The sequence below is a fragment of the Capra hircus genome, chromosome 17, assembly GCF_001704415.2.
Source record: "Capra hircus breed San Clemente chromosome 17, ASM170441v1, whole genome shotgun sequence".
Classification (NCBI taxonomy): Eukaryota; Metazoa; Chordata; class Mammalia; order Artiodactyla; family Bovidae; genus Capra; species Capra hircus.
The window spans coordinates 1,998,361-2,015,892 of record NC_030824.1 but is presented as its reverse complement, the minus strand read 5'-3'; the positions used below and the strand labels follow the sequence as shown (position 1 = coordinate 2,015,892).

Sequence of the window (17,532 nt, the reverse complement as noted above, 5' to 3'; positions counted from 1 at the left end):
CCCTTTTGAGCAGCTGTCTTCTGTGTCATGGGCTTCCCGGGTGCCGCTAGTGGTAAAGAAGGCGCCCGCCAATGCAGGAGACGAGAGATACGTGGGCTCCATCCCTGAGTCGGGAACATCCCTGGAGAAGGGCACGGCAACTCACTCCAGTGTTCTTGCCTGGAGAATCCCGTGGACAGAGGAGCCTGGCGGGCTACAGTCCATGGGGTCGCACAGAATCAGACATGACTAAAGGGACTCAGCACACGTGCACGCTTCTCTATCACGGTGTATGGTATATCTTCTGTACTACATGGCCTCCTTTTAAAAGGGATCTTGTTTGTATTTATTTAGTTTTCAGTATTTGTTTGTTTATTTGCTGCAGTGGGGCTTAGGTGCGGGATGTAGGCTCCAACTCCCCAACCGGGGATCGAACCCGGGCCCCCTGCATTGGGAGCTCGGAGTCCCAGCCCCTGGACCACCAGGGGAGTCCCTAAAAGGGATCCTGTGTTTTCACCCCCGCCTCCCCACCCCACCCCCGGGGTTCTAGTACCCGGCACAGAGCCAGGCATTGAATAAATACATGAATGAGAGTCTCAAATGAGACCTGACTCTTCAATCGGGCTATTAGGAAATTAAGCAAATGAATGCCTATGAGATGAGTTCTACATTAGTAAACTTTATAGCCCTGCTCACCTGTAAGGAACTAGTTTTTCATACACACTGTAATCCAAGGGTCTTACCCCCTACAGACTTGCCATGTGTCTAAAATTCCACCATTAGTCACTCATTTGCCTTAGGGCGCCACAGACCCCAATTAAACTGTAAATGTGTGACTTAGAGGTGTCTCCTCTGAGCTGCCAGCACCCCTTGGCACAGCATCGTGCCATCATCATTAGTAACTCGTGCATCAGATCGATCCAGCAGAAAACCAATCCAAGTGAAAGAATTCAGAACTGAGAGGCTCCTCAATGGAAAAGGGAATAAAGCCATGTTGCCGGAGATTCCAGGGGCGCAGGGAGCACGGGTGGGGCTCATGGCAGGTCTGATGGCTGTCACACACCCTCGTCAACTACTGCTCCCCTCCAGACAGGGATGGGCGGGGTTCCTGACATCCTAGGGTGTCCAGGCCAGGCCTTCGGAGGGGGACAAGCCAAGGCTGGGAGGAGCCTCTGGCCCACTCTGCCTGGGGCTGCGGGTCAGCCCAGGGGGTCTGAGCTACACTCTGCAGGAAGCCCCAGTGAAGCCCTGCTGGTCCCCTGGCCTGGCCACAGGGCTGAGCCCAGCTTGGCCAGCTACAGGCTCAGGACAGGACACTCCTGGGAATGGGCGCAGGAAACCAGGAAGAGGGTAGCTGCTGGCCACGATCAGAATTCGGGCCTTCCTCCATTCCCCCAATCCCCGCCTCACCCCACTCCCTTGAGGGAGCAGCCCTGCTGGCCAGCAGCTTCTCTCCAGACCAGAGGAGAATGTGACAGGTCCCCCTCTTAGGGTTCTGATGCAAAGGGGCTTAAGAAAACGTTGGCTCTTGGCCAGAGTCGATCCCTTCCTGCCCTCAGTGGCCCCCAGGAGGCAGCAGGTGGGGAAATCGGGGGCTCCTCCCCCATCACGGTCTCCACTCACGCATCTCTTCCCATCCCCAGGTCTGCCGCCGCTTCCTCGTCCTCACCGCTCCTGCTGACACCAGCCTGCGGACACGTGGGTCTGATTATCCTCTCTTACCCCCGGAAGAGCAGGGACGCGGGTCCAGCGGCATCTGTACACGTAGGCGGTTCATGTTTAATGACCATCCGTAGAGCAAATGAAGGAAGTAAGAACTGGGCCCAGTGGGGCTGCCCTGGCAGTCCAGTGGTCAGGACTCCGAGCTTCCAAGGCAAGGGGGCAGGGGTTCGCCCACTGGTTGGGAAACCAACATCCCGCAAGCCGTGAGGCTTGGGCCTGGGCCCAGAGCAAGGAAGGGCCTTTGCCAAGGTCACTTGAAAGTCAGCAGAGGGCCAGGTACAGAACCCTGGCCTCTGTTCCCTGAGGCCAAGGCACTTTCTGATTTCTTGCAGGCTGTGGCCACAGGGTAAATGTAAGGGCCCACCTTCCTCTGCATGCACCTTCCCACACTGCCCAGAAAGGGGAGCAGCTCCTTCATGGGCTCTAGACACACTCCCACTGCCCTGAAGCAATCATTCCCCAACTTAGGCCAGGGTTCAGCATGCTTTTCCCTTAAAGGGTCAGATACTATTTTAGGCTTTGCAGACCATTCAGGTTTCCGACTCTTGTTATAGCACAAAAAGCAGCCCGAGACGATGTGTCAATGAACAGGCAAAGCTGTGTCCCAATAAAGCTTTATTTGCAAAAGCAGGCAGCGGGCCAGAGTTAGCAAATAAAAATACAGGACATCCGGTTAAGTTTGAATTTCAGTGTGCTGGATTTTATCTGCAACCCCAAGCTGCTGGGTTGCAGCGTGCCGGCCCTGGCAGAGATTCTGGGTTGGCATGAACCTCATAAGTGACAAAGGGCGCCATCAAGAAGTGCCTGCCACAAGGCAGCAATGGGCTGGGAGGCGCCTTCTGTGTACCATCTCCTTTCATCTTCCCAGCAGCCCTCTGAGACAGGATGTGGGGTCCCCACTTTACATACGAGGAAATGGGACTCAGAAGAAAAGTAATGAGCCCAGGTTCCCGTAGCTGGCGAGGAAGAGAGCCAGGATCCGATCTCACGGCAGTCTGGCTGAAAGCCTGCGCTCCCTAAGCCAATCTCTCTGATGCAAAAACCAAGGCTCAGAGAGGAAAGGGGGCAGGTCTGGGGCACACAGAACCAGGACGAAGGCCTCCTGGCCCCCCATCCTCGCAGCTGCCCAGCACTTCTGTGTGAACTAACCTTGTTGTTGCCCTCTCGGATCACTTCCTGTGTGTTTGCCTACCTGCATGTGCTCACACAACACAAGGCCTGAAGCCACGGTCAGTTTTGGGGGGCTGCATCTTGTCCAGGAGCAGATTAGATGCCGAGAGATGAGGGGTTTGTTTGATGGAGTCATTTTAAACTGGTCTGAGCCTCTGCGCGTTTGACACTGGGGCCCACGAGTCCTGAAAGGGGGGCCATCCTGTGGTTTATAGGATGTTTAGCCACAAACCTGGCCTCTACTCTCTCGATGCCAGTAAGGGGCACACCCACCCAGCTCTGTGTGACAACCAGCAATGTCTCCAGGTGTTGCCGAACGTTCTGGGGCCGTGGGGAGGGGAGGGTTGGGATGAAATCATCCCAGCTGAGAACTACTGATCTTGACTAACTCTGAGATACACATGTGTGTGCTAAGTCGCTTCAGTAATTGCATCAGACTCTGTGATCCCATGGACTGTAGTCTGCCAGGCTCCTCTGTCCGTGGGATTCTCCAGGCAAGAATACTGGAGTACGTTGCCATTTCCTCCCCCAGAGGATCTTTCTGGCCCAGGGATCGAGCCCACGTCTCTCGCATCTCTTGCGTCAGCAGGTGGATTCTTTACCACTAGCGCCACCTGGGAAGCTCCAACTCTGAGATTTGAACCTCCTCGAAAGTCTCCTGAGGTTCCCCGTGCTCACCCATCCTCCAGAGGTCCACGAACCCCCCAGGCCTTTGGCAGAAACATTCTGGCTATCCAGACCAGTGTGGTGGGGAAACCTTAAAAATCGGGAAGAAGACTTTATCTTGGCCAAGCTGTGGACACAGAATCAGCCCAGCCAATGCAGGCCAGGTTTTGGAGGCAGCAAATGATGCCTGGAGCTGGAGGCTCTGAGCCCTGTCTGTGCCCTGAGCACCCTAAGCTTGTTCAAAGGCCCACTCTGGGCCTGTCTGCATGGACCCACTCAGATGCTGAAAGGTGGTCTGGAAGGGCGTCTGTCCCGTGTTTCCACTCGACTCACCCAGGTCCATGCCTCCAACAGGTGTTTGGGAGCCGCTCCTGCGGGCCCCTTGGAGGGCAGGGAGTGGAGGGAGTTGGGAGCCCAGGGCTGCCTAGGAAGGAGGCCTGGATGGGGGACTCCAGGATGGGGGTTGTGGGAACCCTGCCACGTGGGTGGTGCTTCTCTGCCTTGGGCTGGTCTGGTGGAGAGAATGACCTCACCTGCTTGGAAGAGGCCTCGCTGGTTGCTTGGATCTGGGGTCGGGGAGGGGTCCTCAGGGTGAGACGGAGAGGAGCTGGGGGGCTGAGAACGCCTCCCCCACCCCTGGCAGTGGCCCAGCGTGGCTGCCTGTGGTCTGGCCCTGGAGCAGGGACAGACCTCCGCCAGGGCTGGCACCCACTCAGCGGCCTCTTCCAGGGAAAGTGAGAGGGGCTGACGTGGGGGCTGACCTCATGCCCAGCCCCCACCACCCCTCCAGTGCTTCCCTGGGGGTTCACTGCTGCTAGGAAGCGAGACCTCCCCAGGGGAGGGTGTCCTTGGGGGAGGGGCGGTGACTAGAGGACGCAGCAGGCTGAACTGAGTGGGGGCTCCTGGGGTCCCTAGCCCAGGCCAGGGGTAGGAGGGGGAAGATGAAAAGGCCCCCTTTGCACCCCAGTACCACTTCTGCAGCCTCCAGGACAGCCGAGGTTTCCCGCAGGAGGGTCGCCATGGCGGGGGGCTTTCGGAAGGTCTGGAAATCAATCCAGAATAGACAGTCCTTGTGGTCAGGATAGGAGGAGGCAGCTAGGACTCAGATAATCAGATGCTACCTGACTGGCCCACCCTGTGGGCTGAGCATTATGGCCTCTGTTCCTCGCAAAGGCTGTCAGAGAGTCACGAGACAGAGGAGGAAAGTGAGGCCCAGCGGATGGCAGAAACTTGCCCGAGGTCCCCCAGCTGGAAAGGGCTGAGCCAGGATTCAAACGCAGTGTGTCAGAGTCCTGGCCCCGTGCTGGGCGCTGCAGGTCAGCCCTTCTCAGACTCCAGTGAGTGGGATCCTCAGAGACCTGCACGGAATGCCGCTTCCAGCGGGCTTGTCCGAGGTGGAGCCATGACTCTGTGTGGTGGCCATTCATTCGGCTGCGCGGGGTCTTACTTGCGGCACGCAGCATCCCTAGTTGCCACGTGTGGGATCTAGTTCCCTGACCAGGGATCGATCCTGGGCCGCCTGCATTGGGAGTGCGGAGTCTCAGCCATTGGGCCGCCAGGGAAGTTCCAAGATTCTGTATTTCTTAGCTCCCAAGAGCTGTGGACATGGCTGGCCTCACTTTACATAGTGTAACATGGTTAAGTGCCCAGCATGGGCCTATTATTTTTATTATCCATGTAAAGTGCCTACTGCGTGCTCTGTGCATAGTAGGTGCACAACCAACAGTAGGTATCATTATCCTTGTGAAACATGATCATATAAAGGAAGAGTCTGGTGAATTCTGGAGCCCTGTGTGAATATACGGTTGGAGCTAAAACGGACTTAGGACCGTCAAACTGAAGGAGTCAAGGAAGACTTCATGGAAGAGGTGATATTTGAGCTGGGCCTTGGAGGACCGGAATTTCCCACGTAGCAAAGGAGGAAGGGCGTTCTCGACAAAGGCAAGAGCCAGAGCAAAGGTGTCGTGTGGTGATCAGACGGGACCTTTAACAGACCACCACGCCACGCGGCCAGAGGGAGGGAGGCGGCCGCGTCGGGGAGGTCAGCGGAGAAGGTGAAGTCGGGCAGGGCCGGAAGCGTGATTTGCAAAATGAAAACGCAAGGCTCCTTCGAGGGGGTAGGCGGGTGTGTGAGTGTGCTGGGGCGGCTGTAACATTCCCACAAACTGGGTGGTTTGAACAGTTTCCTCTCTCACAGCTCTGGAGGCTGAAAGTCCTAAATCAAGGGTTGGCAAGCCTGAGCTCCCTCTCGAGGCTCCAGCGGAGGATCCGCCCCGCCTCCTCCAGCTTCTGGTGGCCCCAGGCATTCCTTGGCGTGTGGCTGCATCTGCCTTCGCCTGGGTCTCCTCTCCTGTCCTCTGTGTGTCTCTTATAAGATCGCTTGTCCTTGCGCTGCGGGCTCACTTGAAAAGTCCCGAGATGAGCTCACCTCGAGATATCCCTAACTCAGTGACATCCGCGAAGATTCTTTTCCCAAATACGGACACGACTGCCCAGGTTCCAGGGATTCTGACGTGGACGTGTGTTCCCGGGGGTGCGGGGGGGCACCGGTAAACCCCTGCCGTGGGTGATGTCCCCTCTCCAAGGCAGGTGGAGATGGAGGGCTGCCAGCATCTGCTCTTGGCCAGTGAATCACTCCTCTTTGAAGAGCTGTCCTCCTGGGGAGCTGGAGTATTCCAGCTGGCCTGGTGGGGCTGGAGAGGTGGGGCCCTGGTGAGCAGTGGGGCCAGGAGAAAACCTGCTGACAGGTAGGGGCCCCTCCGGGCTTTGATTCATTGACCGTCTGGGCAGGAGCTGGACGGAGCCTCTTGGAATTGCAAGAATGCCTCACACATATTTTCCTCCCAGCCAGCGGTTTTGTTCTCAGCCAGCGGAGAGGGCCTGTCTGCTCAGCCTCTCATTCCCTCTCCCGTCTGCGGCTCCCCCCGCATGCCGCCCACCGCTCCCGCCGGGGACATCCTCTCCTCGCCGCCGTCACTGAGGCTGGAGTGGGCAGGGCCTGACCGCGTCCTCATAATTGAAATATTTGGCCCCTGAAGCCCGGCCAGGGCAGGGCGGTGCTTCCCCCAAGTCAAAGTGACAGATTCAAGCTGGGCTCTGCTGGGGCCGGAGGGTGCAGGAGAAGTGTCCTGGATGCTGAGTCCGGGGGCCTTGGGAGGAAGTGGGGAGAGAGGCTTGAGGCCCACGGACCCCCCAAACGCCCGTCTTCATCACAGCGTCTCCATCCCACCCCGTCTCCTCATGCACAGCTGGCATCACTCTGGCCTCACAGAATCCTCCAGGAGGAAGGAACTCATCTGAGGTCCCTTAGATGATGTAGGCATGTGATACAATAAAATGTTTTCAGGAATTCTGGGGATGGGGGAACTTCTGAGGCACGCTCGGCACTCTTGGGACCCAGCAGTTCACTCCTGGGGTCAGGTCAGGGCCGTGGTCTGTAACTGTGTCGTCCGGAACTCTCACTGAACCGCATCACTGGATTAGTAGTAGATACTGAGCCTTTGCTTTTGCAAAGACCAATGCAGAAACAGCCCCCAGGAATTCACTTGCTGCAGGTGGGACCCATCACATCACCCACTACACCTGTGGGGCTCCAGGGAGGAAGCCCCTTCAGAACACAGTCCCAGGATAGGCTGTTTCCCGTGAGGCTCAAAAAACCTCCTCCTTTGTAACGATGAGAATTGCATAACAGATCACGTTTCCCTTTTTCCTTCCGCTGCCAGGAATCTCAGAGCCAGCTCTGAGACTCGGCCATGGCCATTATGCAGCCCCTTGTGATGGGAAACATGTATTTTCTTTGTCTCTGCAGACTTCGTTTTCTCTCTCTGTCTACTCCGACGTTGATCCTCTCTGTCAGTATTTTTATGACGTGCTTTCTGGTGTAAGATGCTTTCTGTGCTCTTTAGGACAAAGAGGACTATAAATAAGGAAATAAATATTAACTGTTTCCATTATGACATTAATTTTACGACTGAAAATGTGGTTGCTTAGCATGATAACATGGGTCCCTTACCGCCTAGTCTGAATTTAGGGCAGAGGTGACTGGGGAAAGCCTTTTTCTTTTTTTATTGTGGTAAAAGTCACAGAATATGAAACATACTATATTAACCATATTTAACTGAACAATTCAGTGGCCCTGAGTCCATTCACATTGTCGTGCAGCCGTCACCATCATCCGTCTGGCCTGGGAAAGTCTTCCACCCCTAACCCTCGATCTCCTTGGGTATATAGCCCTGGCCTGTAGAGTCTTCACCAGGTGAGTGGACAGATGGTGATCATAAGGATGAGCAAATATAAAAAGCCTCTCTCAACAAGCTGTCTTCTCTGTCCCTTTGCCTCCTGGGGCCTCAGTTTCCCCATCTGTAAAATGGACTTGTTATCTAGTCCCATCCTCAGAATGGTTGGGAGGATCTCCTGACGGGTAAGAAAATGCACTGTAAGCTGTGAAGTGCAGGGCCATCACAGAGCTTGTGGGACTGCGCCTCCAGCAGCCTCTCGGGATGAGAGGAGAGGGTCTCTCCTGTTGACCTCCTGAGAGCCAGGATGGGAGAAAGCTCAGCTGGGCACCCAGGCTGCCCTGGCTCCTCTCTGGGCAGGTCTTCTCCAGGCCTGTGGCTCAGGGTAGCATCGGAGGACCGATCCCACGAAAGTTTGTCTGCCCTGCTCCCCCCACTTCCTCAACCTGGTCCCCAGCCTGGGACTCAGCGTTATCACTCACTCCTGCCCTCCCTGGGGCGAGGACCCCCCTCTCCCCAGCAGAGATGGCCCCAGGGTCTGAGCTGGGTTCTCTTTTCTCCATCTCCTCCCACGGCTTCATCAGATTCATCACAGCGCCTCTAGCTCCCTGCCCACGGGTGCCTTTCGGCAGCCTGCAAAGTCGATCGAGAGACGATTCACAGATAAGAGAGCTGAGCACATGCGGGAGGTCACAGGACCTGCACGCACGGCAGCAGCACCACGAGGACCCGGGCCTCAGGGCACGGCCTTCCCAGCAGAGCGGGGGGCAGAGGAGGGTGCTTTCTTTCTCCCCTCCATCAGCTGTTTCATCTTTCACGGGAGGGTCACTGATGACCAGTTAACCATCTTTGGTTCCTCTGGCCAGGATGGGGCACGGCAGGGCAGAGAACAGAAAACCTGCCCTCTCCTGGGGTGAGAACTCCCCTCAGAGGCGAGGACAGACCCCGGGGCTGGGCCCAGCCAGCCCCCAAGACGGCACTGAGGGCCTGATGCCCCTGCGCCTCCCTCCTGTCCGGGCTCTGGCGTTCACTGCGTTTCTCTCTAGTAAAGGTTTCTTTCCAAAAGCTTCAACCTTGTCTCCTGCAAGAGACGGAGAGCTGCGGGATGCAGAGGGCTGTGGCCTGGGGAGGGGGTTCAGCCAATCCCCTCGCCCCTACCAGAACTTTTAAGAGGAAAACCCACAAACAGCCCGGGTTTGGGGGCTCTCAGGGGGCCCCGTCCTCTCCCTTCTGGGCAGACCCCTCCCTGTGGCCCTGGGAGGCTCACACTTGGCATCTTGGTGTCCTGGCAGGCTCAGGAGGAGGGAGAGGTTGAGGAGGGGAGGACAGCCCTTCCTGGTCTTTAAGGTGCACTCGATCACCTGGGCTCTTCTTCAAGGGCAGATTTCAATTCGGCAAGAATCTGCACCCTCCCTACCCAGATGTGCCAAATTGAAACCTGCCCTTTAACAAGGAGCGGAGACGAGGCCTTCGGGATCCCCGCCAGGTGAGGCCAGTGCGGCTGCGAGTCCGGGCCCTTCACTGCCCGGAGAGCAGCAGGGAGCAGAGCAGTGCTGGGCAGCGCGGGCGTCTCCACCTTGCTCAGGGGCTTCTCTGTGCCGTTTCCATCAGTGAGCGCGCGCGCGCGCGCACACACACAGTCACTGTCCCACTGGCCTGGGAGCACACACAGACACACGCACGCACACACTCAGTCACTGTCCCACTGGCCTGGGAGCTTCCAGAGGCATGAACTCTGTACTACGCACCTTTGGAAACCTACCCGTGACCTGCCGTTGACAAACATCCCTAGAAAGCGGCCCACATCCCTAAAGGAATCTCAGCTGAGGGAGCCCTGGACCCAAACCCCAGAGCAAAGGACCAAGAGACACCTGGAGACTTCTCTGGAGCCCCCAAATCTGTAGCCATCCGGTTCCAGACTCTCTTGTTCCCCAAGGAAGGGGTCCCAGGTGGCTGGGAAGGTTACAGGGAAAGGGAGTCCCCAGGTGTGAGGCAGAAACAGGGGTGCCAGTGGGAGAGCTGGACAAGGCCTCCTGGCAACACCCACTTTGTCCTGACTGTGCCCGCTATCTGCCTACCCTGCCCCCACCCATGCGGACACCCTGGCTCAGTGGAAGCACCCCCTCTTCCCACCGGCCAGTCCAGCCCCGTCTCCCCACAAGAATACAATCCAGAAAGCTTGCCAAGAGCAGATTCTTTATTAATTTCTCTTTTTTTCTTTAAAAAAAAAGTATTCCTTCAGTATAAAAAATAAATATTTTAAATATGGACATTGAATAAATAAAAATAATCTGTCAGTATGAAACATTCCCACAGGGTACATTCATCAAAGAGGAATTTGTCCCCCAAGGCCAAGTCCTTTCCAGCAGAAAGGAGGGAGGGAAGCAGGGAAGGACACGCAGAGCTCACTGTGTGGATGGGAGCGATGCCCAGGTATGGGGTCGGGGGGCGGGGATGTGGGGAGGTGGGGGGGATCCAGAAGTAAAAGGCATCTGTACCATCTGAAGGGAAGCTAATTTCTCGCTTGATTCTGGCCTCCAGCCCCACGCGCAATGTCTATTGTGGAGAGCCCCAGGGTAGAGCTGGACTTCTATCTGGGGGCACGTCCCCAGGGAGGGGACAAGAAGAGGGGGACAAAGGCAAGGAGGAGGAGGGACAAATAAATAGTGGTGCTTTCTCATTTTAAATTTCTTTTTTAAATAAATAAGGTCCCCAATACCATTCTTTCAGTCAACTGCAAAAAAAAAAAAAAAAAAAAAATGACAGTCCCACCTGCTGCCCTCTCCTCTGCGGGCTGGGGTCGTGACCCAGGATACAGGTGCAGGGCAAAACCAGCAGATGAAATAAAGGAGGAAGTGGACAGCTTCCTGCCCTGCCAAGCTTTTCCCATACAAAGGCTCCAAAATTCAGAGATGCTGTGCAAAGTGGGTGCCCATCTGCTAGATGGGGTCTGCAAAGAACACTGAGGCTGGGGTGGGGGCAGGTGAGAGGCAGAGCCGGGGCCGGGCCTGGGGAGGGGTGGGAGTGGGGTGAATTGCTGGTCCCCGGAGCCTCAGAGGCTGCCCGGCGCCGGGAGTCTGTGTCCAGGGGTGATGAGATGACGGGAGGCCAGGTGGCCCCAAGCCGTTCGAACAACATTCACAGGAGGAGCAGAGTGATAGGGGGGACAACAGGCTGAGATCCTGGACAAGGCTGGAGGTGACCCTCGTTAAAACGGTGTTGGAAAACACGTGGTCTGCTCTGCCACCCGCCGCAAAAGTCTTGCCAGTGGGACGGGCAACTCCCACCTCCAACCCCAACCCCAACCCCGGGTCTTGGGTCCTGCCTGCCGCCTGCCCACCTTGCCATCCCGAGGGGCACTGGGCACAGGTAAAGTGCTTAGAGGTGACAGAGAGGTGCAAAGTGAGTGCAAAAGTACCATAATCGCGCTGGCTGAACGGCAAGGCTTGCCGCCCCACTCAGGGTTTGAGAAGAAGCCAGAACCCTGATCTTAGCAGCTGCCCCAGCTCCCAGACCGGAGGGCGTTGCTCAGCGCGCCTGGCCCCGGCACAAAGGAACAGGATCGGGTTCCCTGCCTGGGAACCCAGACATGGGTGGGGGTGTGGGGGGAGGTGGGGCAGGAGGGACCACAGCTTCCTGGTCTGCGTCCCGGGGCCTCCTCGTCCTCCTCCCCTGAGCAGGGGCCTCCTCCCCGGGGCCGCCCCGGCTTCCCGAGAGGCAGCCAGGCCCCCTCGCCCTCTGCGGGTGTTCCGGCCACCAGAGAAGGCGCCTCTCACTGGGTGCTGGTCAGGACGGTTCTGGGGCCGCTCGACTGCTGGTCTAGAGGTGGCCAGGGCAAAAGAAACAGCGGCAGCTTGTCTTGCCCAGGGCTTTGTCTCCGCCGTGAAGGTTGCCTCCAGCAGCACAGTCCCAGGAGCACCGAGAACGCAGTGTTAAATGAGCCCCTTGGAGCCAAGGAACATGACGGCCCCCAGAGCCAGTCACAGTTGCAGTGGGGGTTGCCGTCGGGTCCCCTGCCCGCCACCCACCCAGACTGACCAGTGCTCTCAGCTCCTAACCCTTCTCTGAGCTTCACCCGTAAGGCTCACCCTACCTTGTAACATCTTTGACTTCCAGACCAGGTCCTGCGAAGGCCTGGCCCCCAGCTCCCATAGGAGGAGCCGTCATAGTATTTCCGTTGGAGAAAGGGGAGCAGGGAAAGGGGGGTGAAATTTTGCCATCTGAAGCACCAATAAGTTAATATAAATAGGGCATCAAAATAAATAGACAATCATGCTGAGTCAGGCACATGGCGCTCTCGGCTCTCAGGCTTCCTGAGACCCTGACCCCAACTGCCACCATCCCCCTGCCCCAGGGACCAGTGACGGATGGCCTCTGGTGCCCCTGGCATACCTCTATGTGACCTCACGGGGCCTCAGTGGGCCTCAGATGGGAGCTGCCACTCTGACTTACTCCATCCGCACACCCTCGCCCACAAGACTCTGGATCCCCTCAGAACCTCCTCGCCTGACTTTCCAACCTGCCCGCCCCCACACACCCCACCTCCAGGTCCAGGCCCTAAACCCCGCAGCCAGCAAGGATGGCAGGACAGACTTTGGGCTCAAGGAAGGGGAGCCCGCCAAGCCTTTCAAGGGCCTCTCTTCCTTCCCTGGCCTGCATGTGGCCTCTCTCTGCCTTCCCAAGAGCCTGGAGGGCCAAGTGGCCTCCTTCTGGAACCTTCCACCTGAGAGCTGTAGGCCTGAATTCCCCAGTCTCACCCAAGTAAGGCAGCATCTCAAACCACAGCTCCCGTTCCAACTCACCATACCTGTAGGAGCCAAGGGTCCTTCCGGATCCCAGCCCCTCCGGGCTGCCTGAGCTCCAACCAGACCGTTTAAGGTCAGCCAAGGCACTGATGGTGGTCATTCTGCTTGTGTGTAGGGGGATGCGGGTTAGTGCCCCCAACCCCTGCTGTCTTGTCCCGTGGTCAGGGTCGCCAAAGACAACTTGTGCAGTTTGCTCACAAAGACCCTGGCCGAGGGGACAAGTCGGGGGCCAAAACCCAGCCCGTGCCTGGCTGCAGTCTCCCAGAAGAAGGGGCACCTTCCTTTCTAGTTGGCACCACATATAGACTCTGCCTCTGGGAGTTCTAGCTCTGCTCGGCATCGTGGCGGCCCACCCTGGAGGGGAGTGGACCGGCCAGGAACCCCCCCTGGGGTCTGCCAGGGGCCCCCACTCAGGTCTGGCGGTGCTCTGGGCCACGGCCACAGTTGGAGAGTCCCCTACTATCTAAGACCTCCCGTCTAGAAGGCCTGAGCCAGCACGGCAATGACCTGCTTGTACTTCCCCAGGAGCTGACAGCCCAGCTTCTTCTTCTGGAAGATGTCCTTGCCCGAGGTGTCAGGGCCGTAGGTCACATCCACATGGCTCACGTGGTACTTGCTGCACAAGCGGCAGAGCACGTTGCTGAGCAGGCCCCGCAGGACATCAGCCGTGGCGTTCAGCTTGCTGTGCAGGCCGTGGGCGTAGGGGTTGAGGACCTTCTGGTCCCGCGTGATGTTGCCCAGGGAGGCGCCCAGGTACGCGATGATGCGATACAGCTCCACCAGCCGGGCCTTCTCCGTGCCGTTGGCGTGGAAGGGCGGGAAGTCGGTCACGTTGGGGCTGCACAGCTTGTCCAGGTTGTTGGGGAAGGGCTCCCCCTGGGCCGTGTACTGAGGAGCAGAGGGGCAGAGGGGCGGTGAAGTGGGAGGCAGGGACGGCTGCTCCAGCCCTGCCGCCCAGCCTGTGGTCAGCCCTTGGGCGTCAGTGTCGACCCCCCCCATACACACACACACACACACACACACACACACACACACACACACACAGGCTTGAGAACCCAATCACTTGCCCTGCAGGCATCTCGGGACTGTCCCAAGAGCCAGAAGTAGCAGTGGGCGTGAATGCAGTTGGTAAAGCATCCAGCCTCTGTCCCACGCAAGGAGGCACCCTCCTCCTCACCCTCATCAGGACCACAAGGGAGAGGAGGGAAACACCCGGTCTCACCTCCAGCCGTGTGCACCACATACACTTGCCCTTTCACCCACCGCGCTCACCCTCTTCCTGGGCGGCTCCGCCATCTCTTTCAACAGCACCTCCCAGTCCCTTCCACCGCCTCCCTCTCTGTCTCTCATCTGCCTCCCTCCACCAGGTGGACCAATCCCAAAGCTACAAGTGCCAGCCCTGCCTGCCGCCTCTTCTCCAGGCGCCTCTGGCCCCCCATCTACCTTGGCACCCGGGGAAAGAGGCCGGGCCTCGGCCGAGGGATGGGGAGAAAGCTGGGGGGGATCTGGGTGCGGTGGGACAAAACCCCACACCCTTCCCTTCTCTGACCAGCCGCACCAGCCAAGGTCCCTGCTTGCAGACCCCAGCCCCTCCCTGCCTTGTTCCTCGGCACCCTGAGGGGGAGACTTACATAGAGGATAAAGAGGCTGTTGGCACTGCTGTTGAGTTGTCCCAGCTGGTTTCTGATCTGGTTCATGAGGTTGCTGGGACAGGGATGGCGGGTGGCGCAGGTGGCATTGACCGGGGTGATGGGAAGGGGGCTCCCAGCCCCGTGTTTCCAGTGCAGAACCAGCAGCAGGGGCACGACTCCTGCGGACAAGAGGTGGAGAGCCATGAGCAGGGAGCGGGGGGGTGGCGGGCAGCGGTGGGCAAGCCAGCTTGGGGGAGAGGCTGCAACTCTGGTCCTGCGGAGATCTTCCCCTCTCAGGCTCCAGCTCTCTCTTCTCCAGACCTGGTGGTTTCTGATTTTGGTGATGTCCCTGCATTTACCTCCCCAGATTGCTAAATCTCCCCATTTATCGCTCCCTGCTGTCTCCTGAGGGGACAGGACATGCACTGTCCCTATCAGCTGGGAACCGGGTTCAGAGTGATACCAACCATCCAGGCCTCCGCCAGGAGGGGACAACACCCCAGGTCTCAAGGAAAAGATCAGTCCTTATCTCCCCAGGAAGGTCCAGACTCCTGTGTTACTCCATGCTCTTGTCTCCCAGTGCGGGCTCCCACCAAGCCCACAGGGAGCGGGAGTTTCTGCTGACCCTCATCTCCCAAACTTGTCTCGGTGATGTGGGCTCACTGGGCCCTTTCCCCCCCCTCCCCATCCTGTCACCTTTCCCCGACTTCTCTGTGGTCCTCCTCCAGATACGGCCAGTCTCCTATCTGGGACCCTGGACTCCACCCCAGGGCTGCAACTCTGCCCCCTCCTCCAGCGCCAGGGCATCCTTCAGAGCCTCCCTTCCTGGCTGCCCGCTGCTCCTGGCCTCCGCGCTCCACCCCCCGCCCCCACCCCCACACTCTTGTTCACTGGTCCCCGTCCCAGGTTGCGCGTTAGGACAAGGAGAATCCTGGGCTTCCACAGACGCCCCCAGAGCCTTCGAGAGGGAGAGGGAATGGAGCAACCAGGAAAGAAAAAGAAGGGAAAAGGGCGCAGGCAGCCAGGTGGGCGGGGGAGGGAGGGGAGTGAAAGGTGAGAGGGAGAGGGGAGAGCTGTCCAGGAGTGTCCAGGAGCGCCCCTCCCCGCCAAGGAGGGCAGGGGGCCCCTGCTTGCCACCCACCCCCCTCTGTGTTCCTGATGATCCTGCGGCAAGGGCTGGGGTCGGGGGACCTGTGAGAGCTGGAGAAGCCAGGAGACTGGAGGAAGGGGAGGCGCTCTGGAGCCCGTTCCTCGGCTGGGACAGTGCAGCCTCGACTTCACTTCTGGGTCCCCTGTGCCTCCTAGCATCTCCAGGCAGGGCTCAGGCCCCAGGATGGCTGGCAGGGGGGCGAGGGTGCCCCACACCCCGGCCTCACCTAGCGCAGACCACAGCTTTCCGGGCTCTAGCAGATGGAGGCGGCACCTGCTCCCGTGCCGGGCCGGAGTTTGCGAGCTGCTCGGGCGGCCGGCGCCCCTCCCAGGGAGCAGCCGGGGACGCGGTTGGAAAAGAAAGCGGAAAGAAAGAAAAAGAAAGAAAAGAGGGAGGGTGAATCCCGAAGAAAGCTGAGCGGGAAGAGCAGCGGCGGGGAGGAAGAGGAGGAAGGCAGCGGCGCCCCCTGCCTGGCCCGCCAACCTGCGGGGCCCCGGGCGGGCTGGGCGCGCGGTGCGGGGACCATGTGCCCGCGCTCGCCCCCGGCGGCCGCCGCTACTCGGCGCCTCCGGCGGCCCCGGGCTCCCGGCTGCGCGGGCGCCCCAAGTGTCCGTGTGTCTGCGGCTGGTGGGTGTCCCGTTCGCGTTCGCCAGGGGCCCCAAGTTTGCCGCGGCGCCCGCGGCCGGGGCTCCCGGCGGAAGCCAGCCCGGGGCGGGGGGCGGGTGGATTTACCTGCCGCCAAGACCTTCATTATGGGCTGCACTCCAGAGGGCCTTGAAGGAGACCTTAGATGCCGGCAGTTTTCAGAGGTTCATGCTCAAATGGGGAATTTGCCTGATTTATATACTGGAGCCTGTGTTGTAAGACAGAGAGAGAAACAGCTATATTTAGCAGGGATCCCCGGTCCAGGAAGTTGTTTGAGGTGCATCATAGGAAATTATGAATGGAAGAAAGTGAGAGTGAAGGGGGGGGCAGTGAGGGGGGAGGGTGGGGAGAGCAGACTTTTTCCCTCTTCTAAGAATTTGATTGATAAAATTATAATGAACTCTTCAACAAAACACCCTGCGGTTTTCCTGAGCGGCTTGCCCTGGGACTTGTTTGAAGATGGGGAGGGGAGGGAGGGTCCCCGAGTCATCAGGGTCCCCCCTCCCCCGGGGAAGTGGGCGCCCCAGACAACCCTGACTCACCTGGGTTTGGGGAGGTGGCTTGAAACTAGGCAAGGAGATGGGAGCTGACACCTGCAGCCCCCTGGTCAAGGGGTTTGGAGGGGGGCAGTGGGGAGGAGGCAGGCTGGGGCTTGGCTGAGAAGGAGGTTCCAGGAAGAGGGGCTGGGGCCCTGGCGTGGACTTTAGACGGCAATAAAGCGAAACTGAACGTGGGCCCTGGAAGCCTCCGCGGGGATGGCCTCCTCCATCCTGCCCGCTGCCACCGGGCAAAGCGGGGCTCCCAAGGGGACAGGTTGCCCAGGGTCCCACACAGTCAGGCCTCCTGAGCGCCATCAGCAAGCAGGCGCTGCTGACCACCGGTGGGGCCCAGGAGGGGCTGGCAAGATGAAAGCTGAGGGGCTACTGTGACTGCCTTCTCTGGGGAGACCCTGGGGAGGAGCTTCAGGGAAAGTGTGGTGTGTCTGGCGTTTGCCTAACCTCTCGGCTCCCTTCCGGGGAGGGTGGTCCTGTATTTCCATATTGAAAGGACATTTGAGGCAGAGACTTAGCCAACTGAACCCGGGCTTGCTCCTCGGGATGCAGAGAGATGGTAGGGGAGAACAGAAGCAGCTTGGAGGGCCCTTGGGGCCAGAGCAGGGTGATGGCCCCCTAAAGGCGCTTCCGGAGCCTCTTAGGCAGAGTCACAGATTCTTGTGTCTTTGGTGGCTGGTAGGTTCGGAAATGAATGAGGGGCAGGAAGGAATGGTGAGGACTAGGGAGAATGAGCATGGCAACCCCTCCCCATTAAAAAGCATTCAAAGCAGAAAAAACAGAGGTCAGGGAGTGCCAGCCAGGCACACATCTGGGGCCACACTGTCCCAAAAATTGCCAGGGGCGCCCCCATCCCAGGAGATTCTCCTGCCCCTGGGATCCACCACAGCCCTCCCACCTGACCCTGAGCAGCGAGCGTGGCGGGAGGGTTGGTTCTCCAAGGCCGGGGAGCCCTGCAGCCTTTCCTTGGCTCCCAGT

General features: G+C 58.8%; 1 protein-coding gene across 1 annotated transcript; it reads right to left on the bottom strand.

Annotated features, from left to right (window-relative positions):
* Positions 9,960–16,258, bottom strand: LIF (leukemia inhibitory factor). The gene is made up of 3 exons (XM_005691625.3): positions 16,091–16,258; positions 14,209–14,387; positions 9,960–13,465 (listed from the first exon to the last, which is right to left on the bottom strand). Exons 1-3 carry the CDS (start codon positions 16,107–16,109, stop codon positions 13,055–13,057), a joined length of 609 nt encoding a protein of 202 aa, XP_005691682.2. The 5' UTR covers positions 16,110–16,258; the 3' UTR covers positions 9,960–13,054.

Excerpts from the sequence above, each read along its gene's own strand:
- LIF (XM_005691625.3), bottom strand. Across the intron at positions 13,466-14,208 it reads ACAGCCTCTTTATCCTCTAT|TACACGGCCCAGGGGGAGCC; the intron begins GTAAGTCTCCCC and ends TCTGCTCCTCAG.